General features: G+C 40.5%; 1 protein-coding gene across 1 annotated transcript; it reads left to right on the top strand.

Annotated features, from left to right (window-relative positions):
• Positions 1-6,257: 6,257 nt before the first annotated feature.
• Positions 6,258-9,887, top strand: TMEM55A (transmembrane protein 55A; the record flags this gene model as incomplete). Its single annotated transcript, XM_010017244.1, has 3 exons — positions 6,258-6,407; positions 7,875-7,981; positions 9,764-9,887. Coding segments are annotated over 3 exons (381 nt in total), but the record flags the coding sequence as incomplete, so codon positions are not given.
• Between the last annotated feature and the right edge of the window lie 243 nt (positions 9,888-10,130).

Here is a 10,130-nt window from a genome sequence, read left to right as displayed (position 1 = left end):
GGCCGGGAGCTGCCATCGGGGGGGAGCCCTCGCCCTGCCCCGGCGGCAGGGGACGAGCTGGGCAACAACAGGTAACGCCGGTCAGGGCCGGGTAGGCCGAGCTCTGCGCACCGGAGGGAACTCCTCGGAGGGGAAAAAAATATAGTAATTGTTCGCAGTGGCAGAACAAGCCCGGACCGGTCTCTTTATTATAACTTACCCGCATGTCGGAGCTTGCAAGGTAATTGTTGGTCTTCGGTTCCCCATTAATTAGGAGCAGGACGAATCCTGAGCTATGAACAAGTACACTCGGTGCAGTGAGCTGCAGGGCGGCAGCAGCAGAGGTGTAGCGCAGGAGCGTCGAAGCAGAATAAAGTACGCAGATCTCTGTCTCGTCTCCAGCGACCATCGAAGTGCGCTAATCCAGAGGTGCCAGCGGCCCAGCTCCTGGTCTGGCAGCCAGATAACGCAGAGGCTCTATGCAGGCCCATAGCTGAAGAACCATTAGGATGTCCTTGCAAACACATTTCAAGGCCATAGCTGGTTTTGGTTTTATTTTTGAGGGAGGTCAGATATTCTGGTTACAAATCCGGAATCATGGCATAATAATATGGTATTAGATTTCTTGCACAGACCTAAGAAAATCATCTTGTTAATCAATACTGAATTTTTAGTAAGCAGGTGAAAAAAAAAATATTTAGAAAATATAAAAAGGGAGGTTTACAAAATACATTGGTAGATTCCCTCCCTAACCCCCATTAAACATTCTAGAGCAGAAAGCGAGGTGGGGAGAAAGCTGAAGGAATCAAGACTGAGTAAGATTAGTGTAGCTTTGCTAGCAGTAGCCTTTAAAATGTAAGATTACAGCCCTGATCTCCCTTGCTCCAGTGAAAAATCCTTTTCTTAAGGATTTTTATGTAATTGTATAGATTTATGACATATGTATGCAACTAGAATGCTGTAAGTGAGCATCTGTCTGTTTTGAATAATATTTAAATTCATGGAAAGCTAGTCCTCTTTGCCTTGGCATAAAAATGTATCTCGGTGCTGTTGCTGGTGTTGCCTATTTCCTTTAGTTTGAATTGCAGAAATGAATATCAGCCTGAAAAACAGCAGAGGTTGGTTTGGATTATTTTTGCAGTTGTGTTGCATTTTTTTTCCAATCAAATTGTGTAGGATTGGCATCATCCCTTAGGTTTTGTAGTTTAAAGAAATCCAGAAATTCACCTTAGTTTAATTTCTGTTATTCAATGTTTTCATTCATAGTAGTTCTTATCCTGTAACTAATACTTTTGCATGCTTTTCAATGTTTTTAAAAAGGTCTTTACAGACTTAAAAAGTAATGAAAATGCATTAGACCAGGGACCCTTGTTTGAACCCAGAGTAAATCTCACATTCTGGAAACAAGGAGGATGCCAAATGCTCATTTTAGTTGGTAGCTGGGTCCTGCTGCACCTTCAGTGCATGCCTGTAGCTCCCCTGTGGCCCCAGGGTGGGGTGTGGCAACTGAGATAAGTGGCTTGTTCCCAAAAGTGAGTAGGAACCATAGAGCTTGCTTAAAGGTCAGACATCTCTCCACAAGTTGAGGACCTCTTGTTGGATCAGTCCACAAGCAAGCATACTGGGTAGCACTTCAAACCTGCTCTACAAAGCTTACGAGAAGATACCAGAGAACAAAATCTTGCAGAGCTGTGATATCTACTCAGCAGCTCTAGTTTCTTTGCTCTGTCAGTAATCCTTAGTGAAAGGATCTACACAAGCTAAACCACCTTTTTAGCTAACAGGCAGTCTTTATCTCTCTCGCTAGTACAAGTCTAGGCATAGAGGGAAGAAGCACTCTTGTGGAGAGATGGGGTTTGCTTCCAAACCCCTTTCTGCAGAGCTTCCTTGCTTGACATCTGGCTGGTGTGGAGCTGCAGAGGAAGGAGGAAGAAGCTGATCACCCTCCAAACTACCACCTGAAGTAGATTAATAGATTTATCCCTGTAATTATCTACTGTGCCCAATACGTCACCCTGAGCTTTACATTAGAGAGGCCATGGTTTGAAAGTAGCTGCCTTTTCCCTGTGCTGCAGTTGAGACCCAGCTGACCCTGTTCAGAGTAAGCTGGTAGGTGGTTGAATCCTCGTAATGGCTCAGTGTTTGTTTATAACAGTGGATGCAAGCAAGAAAAATCAGTTCAATGTGAACACAGGGCACACTATTTGAGACACATTTCACATAGGCAATTGGTGGGACCAGTAGCTCTGCTTCCTGTACTAGGGTAGTTTAGTTATTCAGTGCTTCCCCCTTTTTAGGCTTTTTTTTTTCAGGCTTTCTCAGTCCTTAACTACCTGTCTGTGACATAGATCATTAACTCTTTTTCTCTCACCCATGCCCTCCCAGGACAGGATAAAGTAATTTTATTTTATGTTTTTGAACAAATGAAATGAGCAAAACAACTCCCAAAACAAACTGATTTCTGTTTGACCCAGGTAAGATGCAGGTGGTTCCTTGTGGTTTCCACCCTTCAGATACCAAGGGGGGAAAGTGCACAAGCACCACAAGGAATTTCTAAGGTTGAATATGTGGTATTTTCCACTGTATCTCTGTCCTGTGGGAGTGAAGAGGGAATTGTAGGCTAGAGTCAATGTGCTGCATGCTAGGGCATTCTGCTAATCTTGCTGAACTAATTACTGTTGGATTTTTAATTTTTTTTAAAGAAAAACTGGTAATCTGTAAACTGGTATGTCAGCAGCAGGGTATTCGATACCTCATTAAATGTATCCCCAAACCTCTGGTGTGTACATGAGACTTGCCAACCATATAGTCACATCCAACGTCATGAACCTTTATGAACTGGTTTTAGCCTGAAATTCAAGCTGTCAAAAACAAACAAAAAAATCATACCAAATTATGTGAATGTGCTTTGAAACCTTTTTATTAAGCAGTAATGATCAGACTCTTGAGATGATGCCTTTATTTTTCCTTATCACTTCTGCCCCCTTCCCCACCCATATACTGTTCCTTATATTTAATTTTGGTGGCTTTTGCTGGTTTGGTTTTTTTTTTTTTTTTTTTTTTGGAGCTCTTTCAAATGCACTTTTTCTTTAAGCACGAAGGTTGCAGTGCCAAGATACCTCCGGCTTTCTGCTCCATAGCAAATGTTATTTGCTGCAGCACCGCTCTGAAAAGCAGCCATTATTCGCTTGCTATCTAAAATTTGCTGAGCCAGCAGGACAGGAACAGTGAGGCTGCTTACCTGGAAGCCAAGCAGCTCCAGAATGAGGCTAGAGAAGTGGCTGGCAGTGTCTGCAGGTGCTCACGTACCTCATTTAACCAACTTCCAAAATCCTAAGAGTTGATACTTATGAGCAGGTCATAGAATATTGTAAATGTCTAGAAGGGTATGGTTGCCAATTATTCAACTACTTCAGCATTCTGGAAGGATGAAAGGCTGGGGGATGTGTGTGACTTTTTACTTCCTAGTACCCTTCAAAAGGTACTGTTTGCCTTTCCTTTGTACAGCTGCCCTGTGCCCAGTTGATAGAGTTGAGAAGTTGTGCTTTAAATGGAGATGATGAAGCAACAAAGTTCTTTATCATTATTGTTGCTTTGCAGAAGAGCAATCTCAAAGCTGGGACTGAACTGTAGGGGTGTCTTGACAGAGAGTTTGGTATTTGGTCTACTGGATGTGCCTTTTTGTTTTATGGCTACCTTTTCTTCTAGCCAGAAAGTGTGTCAGCAGCTCATTGCAGGAGAGTTAGGCAGCCTGCTTACAGCCTAAACCCCCTTGCAGCAGCCTTGGCTTTGCCACTCACAGCTAAAACACTGCTGTTCCCATCATCCAAATCTCAAACCTGGTTTCTGCAGTGATCTAGTAGGCTTGAGATTGTTTCCAGCTGCCAAAGTGTGTGCAGGCTGGGGTTTTGTCTTCTGTGTGTGTTGTACTGAAGTTAGGGCATCACAGTACTGCAAAATATTTGTTACTTTTAACACATCATTCAGTCAAATTATTTTTTTAGAATGTAATTCCTCAGAAACAGAACAAATCAGAACAACATTTTTAAGTTGCCAGATATTTCTGAAGGATGTTGGTTTCTGCAACTGCTGTATCAAAGCTGAAGGTGTGAAGTTTGCTTGCTCAAGTAACAGCATCAGTTTGCACAATGACTTAAGAACTGCATTGCTGCATGTAAGTTAGTTTTGTTACTCATCTGAAATAATTCAAGTATGTTGGATGTGATTCTCAGACCCTGAAGGTGCCCACCTACCTTCCGCTGCCTCTGTGAATTAAATTCAAGTACAGGTTTGGATGGTTTGTAGGCCCAGTAGCAAACAGCAGCACTGAACAGCAGTGATGATGAAAAACATCAGAGGTTTGTAATGATTTTTTTCTTATATCCCTCCAGCTTATGACATTCACTTTAAAACAGAGTGAAGGAGTGATGAGTGCTTTCTTATAAGCTTAAATTTAATACTTGGTGACACCTTTGGGTTTGTCACCTTTGATAGCAGCCTGTGATTTCTTCTCTCACTACCCTACAGCAGATACTGCTCTGTTCAGTGTGTTTGTAAACTGAAAGTAGGCTGATCTCTCATTGCTTGAGGATTTTATTGGCTGCTTAGATATAACATGAAATAATTTATCGAAGTCCAAGGCTGCAGAGTATTTCAAACTATTAGTATAAAAAAAAAATTAACTATGAACTAGTAAGTATGTCCATTCCCTGTTTGCTTACCTGAACAGCCCTGAACTACTTGATGAAATAAAAGCCAGTGCTATTACATGCCAAATAATTGTGGTGGTAAGCTTGTGAGAGGTTGTTGTATTGAATTGTTTTCATTCCATGGATTCTTAAACCGAGAAGGATCTTGAGCACTGCCTTCCCTGTTTCTGGTGGGCTTAGGACTGGCAAAGCTGAAATCTGCCCTTCCACAGGGGCCTGAGACACTGTGTTTTCTCTTGTGTTAGCCTGTCCTAAGTGACTGAAAACCTCCTTGTGGATCTGTGATTTGGCTCTTGGACAACAAAAATATCTGGAACTCTTAAAAGCAGAAGTTCTGAAGGCTCAGGTAGTATATGGGTTTGGTTTTGTTTGTTTGTTTGTTTGTTTTGTGGTGGTTTTCCTTTTTTTTTTTTTTTTATTTTTTTTTTAGTTTTTCTTCAAGGTGGCATAAATTTGCTGTTGTTGCACTCAAAAAAGAAGCACTTCATGGCATTTCCAATTCAAGTCCTGTTTACTTAACAGGACTTTTCTATATTCCTCACCTAGAGCACTGTGTCCAGTTCTGGGCCCCCCAGTACAGGAGAGACATGAAGCTCCTGGAGTTAATCCACCTAAAGGGCTACTAAAATGGTCAAGGGTCTAGAGCCTCTTTCCTGTGAGGAAAGGCTGAGGTAGCTGGTCCTGTTCGGCCTAGGGAAGAGTAGGCTCTGCAGAATCTGATCAATGTGTAGAAGTATCTGAAGGAAGGGTATCAAGAGGACGGGGTCACACTCTTATTGATGGTACTGGGCAACTGGACAGGAGGCAAGAGGCATAAATAAACCACAGGAAGTTCCATCTGAACATGAAGAAGAACTTCTTTACTGTCAGGGTGACTGAGCGTTGAAATAGGTTGCCCAGAGAGGTGGTGGAGTATCCTTCCATGTGGATACTCAAGAGCCACCTGGACACAATCCTGAGCAGTGTGCTCTTGGTGACCCTGCTTGAGCAGAGGTTGGACTAGGTGACCTCTGGTGGTCCCCTCCAGCCTCAGCCATTCTGTGGTTCTGTATCTTTACCTGTAGTAGTTGTTACTATGTGGTAAACACTTGTTTATGTTTCAGTCTCTCCAGATGTTTCTAAATGCTGGTTATGGCTTTTCTACCTATCTATGTCTTGTTTTATCTTCTGGGCTTTTTTTCATCAGAAGCCAGTCTTTTGTTGCTACTAATCTGTGGTGGATTTGAGGTTTGTTCAGGGTTTTTCACCCCCTTTTCTGAACACTGAAAAAGTTGGTTTGGAAACAAAGTTGCATAGAGGAGCCTTTTGACTGGTCTGTTTTTCTGGGGTGACTTACATTGTGTTGCTAGTATGCTTTATGTACAACTACAGTTGATGTTTGGGTACAGTTGTGGGGGAGAGGAAAGCAGTCTCAGGTTTGTCTTATGTTAATACAAACCATTAATGTAAATTTTAATTTTTTTTAGTATCTTTTTCTTTTTTTGAAGCTATGACTGTTAGATAGTATCTTTGCTGACGTTGTTTTAGGATCCTCTGTTTTTTTCAACTGAGATTTCCTGATCTCTTGCAGCAGAGCTTCCTCCTCCATATACTGCCATTGCAAGTCCAGATGCCAGCGGTGTTCCTGTAATAAATTGCCGTGTGTGCCAGTCGCTAATCAATTTGGATGGCAAGCTACACCAACACGTTGTTAAGTGCACAGTTTGCAATGAAGCTACGGTAAAATGGATTTTTAATGTTTTCTTTTTGTGGAGGAAAGTGGGGGGAGGTTGAGTATGTCGCTGGTAGAATTCATGTCCTCACCTACAAAGAACGAGGTCCTGCCATCCCTGCAGAGGACCTGTCAGCACAGCTGACTGCCGGTGTAGCTCGTGTGCAGATTCCAGAGCTGCTGACCCGAGGATGGTCAAAAGCAGTTAGAATAAATCTTCATGCTTTTGAGCTGGCTGCACAGGATGTTTCCTTCTGAGGACAAAAAGCAAACATGTTATTTAAGTAATTGCTCTTCTATAAAGAAGGGTGAAACTGGTTTTGGCAGAATGAAAAGAACTGAATTATTTTAACAGTGGAAGAAACAAAGTAACTAACCCATACCTCTCCCTGGATGCATGCTTTCCTCCTGCAATACTATTCAGTCAATTTGTTAGCTTGCTAACAAACCACAACACAACAGTCTTGAAATGCATAAATTGTAGGTTCTACTCCGGTGATCACAAACCTTTTTGCTCTTCTCTCTTCTTCCCCTTGTCTTATTTCAAGTCATCAATATTTGTCCTTCTGCTTCTCTTTATATATGTGTGTATATATATATATATCTACACACACACACACATATATATAATTTCCACCACCACCTTCCTGCCAGTTTTAGTTTTGGGATCTGCTGTTGCAGCACTCCAGAACTGCTGGGGGCATTTGCATGAAAAACAGTGGACTGGATTTATTTTATGAAAAGAGCTTCAAAATATGTCCTGGAAATGGGAAGCCTTAAAATTGCAGAACTTTCTTCTTTCTTTTTTTTTTTGTTTCTCCCTTTCTTTCTATCTAAGAGAGAGTAGAGAACCTGGCATTAATATGCACTTTGCCTGCCAATATATAATGTTTCAAGCCAAAGATCTTACAGCTTTTGGTTTCCTGCATGAAAGGGATGTGGAAACTTGACTCTCAGGTTGGAGAAAGATAATTTCAGTACAGTTTAAATTAAGATTACAGTTCAGTGATGTCTACATATTCTCTTGGAGACTGGGAACCAGACTGATTCTTTCACTGTTGAATGAAGGTATTGTCGAGGCAAGGAGGCTGGTTTGATGTTTTAACTGTATTTTTTACTTTTTTTTAAATATACCACTACTTAAGCTCACATTTAAAAAAAAAAATTACTAAACTGAAGTTTTAGCAGTGACTTGAATTAGTCATTGCTAAAAATATGAGTCGTTTTTCCATTAGTTTGCAGATTCGCTTGTTTGTTCTAGTGAGGAAACTTGCAGTTCTTTCTCTGGAAAGAGAGAAAGCTTCTAATTTTGTCTTGACTCAGATTTCCTCTGTAAGAGGAACTGTATTTCTCTGTTAGCCAGAACATGTAACTGAATTTGTTCTGCTTTCTCATACTGTTACGAGGAAAAAAAGTGAATCACTATGACTTCTGATGTGTATTCTTTGGTGGGTTGTTTTTCTTTCTTTGTTTAGCCAATCAAAAACCCTCCTTCAGGGAAGAAGTATGTTAGATGTCAATGTAACTGTCTCCTTATCTGTAAGGATACGTCTCGGAAAATAGGCTGTCCAAGACCAAACTGGTAAGAATAAAAAAGTGTAAATGTTTTGAGAGAGTTTCCTGTAAAGTTGTTCCTTGTGTTGAATATTTAAAACTGAGAGGTTCAAACCTGTACCCCTGTACATGGACACTTGCAGAACATTACTGAATTACTGCAGACACAGGTTGTGCTACTGTTAATTGTGAATTTTATTTTTTTTTTTCAGGTTAACTTTACAGAGGAATAATTGTCTTTTTATTTAGTGATAGTCTCAGATGTGTGTTTGCCAATTTAGCTACTTCATAAGGAAAAATATTATAAAAAACAGAGAAGAAAATACTTGTTTCTGGGACGTAACATTCATAATTTCTTCCAAACTTAATTATTGTAAGCACACGGATTGCACACTTTGCCTGCCTTAGAGTGGGAACTTCAGGATGAAATGTGAGAGGGAGCAGTAGGTTGGCTTCAACCCTGTCCTCCCTTCTTTGTTATGCTGAGTTTTCAGTCTCCTCTCAGCTCTTGACTTTAATTTACACATTCTTTATCAAAGAAACAAGCTTGATTGCCATAGTGAACATTCTTACCATTGGGCTTTGAGTGTTAAAGATACCACTGAGGTAGGAGTTTTTTTATTGTAAGTGGTGCAGCTCTATCAGGAGAAATTGAGATGAAGGCTAAGTCTGCAGGTACATGTTCTAATGCACCAAGAGCCCTGGTTGCCAATCTGTTGGCTATTCTGGTTTTGAAACATAGTTTGATATTTGGGACGGATTTGTTTGTTTGTTTATTTATAACTAATGCAGTGTTGAGGAGAACTTCAAAAATTATAAACATTTTCTATGTGTGAAAAAATATTCATGGGATGCTTCAGTTGTAATATACCATGTGGTTGGTAACCAAGCAGAATCAGAAACTCTATAATGTTGTTAAAATAATCCCAAAAGCATGTGTCTCGGCAGTTTTTCTATGATAGTAAACGTATTTACCTTACTATAGAAGATGAGCAAAATTGGGGTACTTTTAAATAGAGTTGGGAATATGCCCTGAATGGAAGGCTCTGGATTGAAGGAAGGCCTTCCAGAATACAGTTGTGGTTGAATGTTTAGAGAGATGCAGTGCAAGTTAAATAATGGTTTTTTTTTTTTTTTTTTTTCCCTTCCCTTTTTTCATGCTAGGAAGTCTGACACTTGTTCTGCTTTGAGTTGGTTAATTTGGGTATTGTCATTTTGGACAAACAAGTTGTATAATTAAACTAGAAATGTGACCATAAAAGCAAATACAAACTGTTTTTTAAAGTAAATTGATTGCATTTAGTCAGTCTGGGGTGGTTTTCTTTTTTAATTCATTCAAGTTGAATGGAATTTTTACTGTACAAATGTGGATTTGCTGCTTATATTGACATGGTTATCAGTAGTGTGGGAAGGAAGAGTACCTGACTTGGGAAGAACGAGGTTATGGAAGAGTCCTTACTCTTTCTACATGTTGCACGTGGGTATGTACATTCCAGGTTATGAGCTTGCCTCAGCCTGGGTATTAAGATTACATTTTCCTGAGGAGTGTTTCTGCCATATGATGGCAAGTCTTTGATCTCTACAGGGTTCTGGCTTGCATGGCTGATCTTACAGTGAAAGAAAATGTTTTGAAAACTGAAAAGGAAAACACTTTGGAGAAAGACCAAAACTGGATGCATCATCTGTTTCAGAAAGCAGATGATAGTTTAAAAGCATAAAATATTTGGTAGTGACTGAGCTAATTGCTTAAGCGCACCGTCCTTCTCTTTTGCTACCTTAATTACATGTACATCTAATGTTCTTAATGCAGTAGACGCATCATTACTCTTGGTCCAGTAATGCTGATCCCAGAAGAGCAGCCAGCTCAGCCTGCCTTGCCAGTTCAACCTGATGGAACTAGAGTGGTGTGTGGGCACTGTGGAAATACGTTTCTGGTAAGTAAAGCACGACATTCTCCTTCTCACCTCACCATGCTATCCCTCAAGCTATTTGTTGTAAGCACTTTTAAGAGCATATTGCCTCACTGTATGGCATCATTGAGGAACTAAAGCTTCTTCTGTGTTCACATTGCTATGGGTGTGTGTTCTGTATGTGGTTATCTTTACATGCATGTAAAACTTTTAACAGTCTTTCTGTGCATGTGTGGGTAAAGCTCAAAGTCAGTGATGTGAGAGTGG

Source organism: Nestor notabilis, unplaced genomic scaffold (genome assembly GCF_000696875.1).
Source record: "Nestor notabilis isolate BGI_N333 unplaced genomic scaffold, ASM69687v1 scaffold10486, whole genome shotgun sequence".
Taxonomy (NCBI): Eukaryota; Metazoa; Chordata; class Aves; order Psittaciformes; family Psittacidae; genus Nestor; species Nestor notabilis.
Note: the sequence above shows the minus strand (reverse complement) of the source record. Positions and strands in the feature narration are given on the sequence as shown.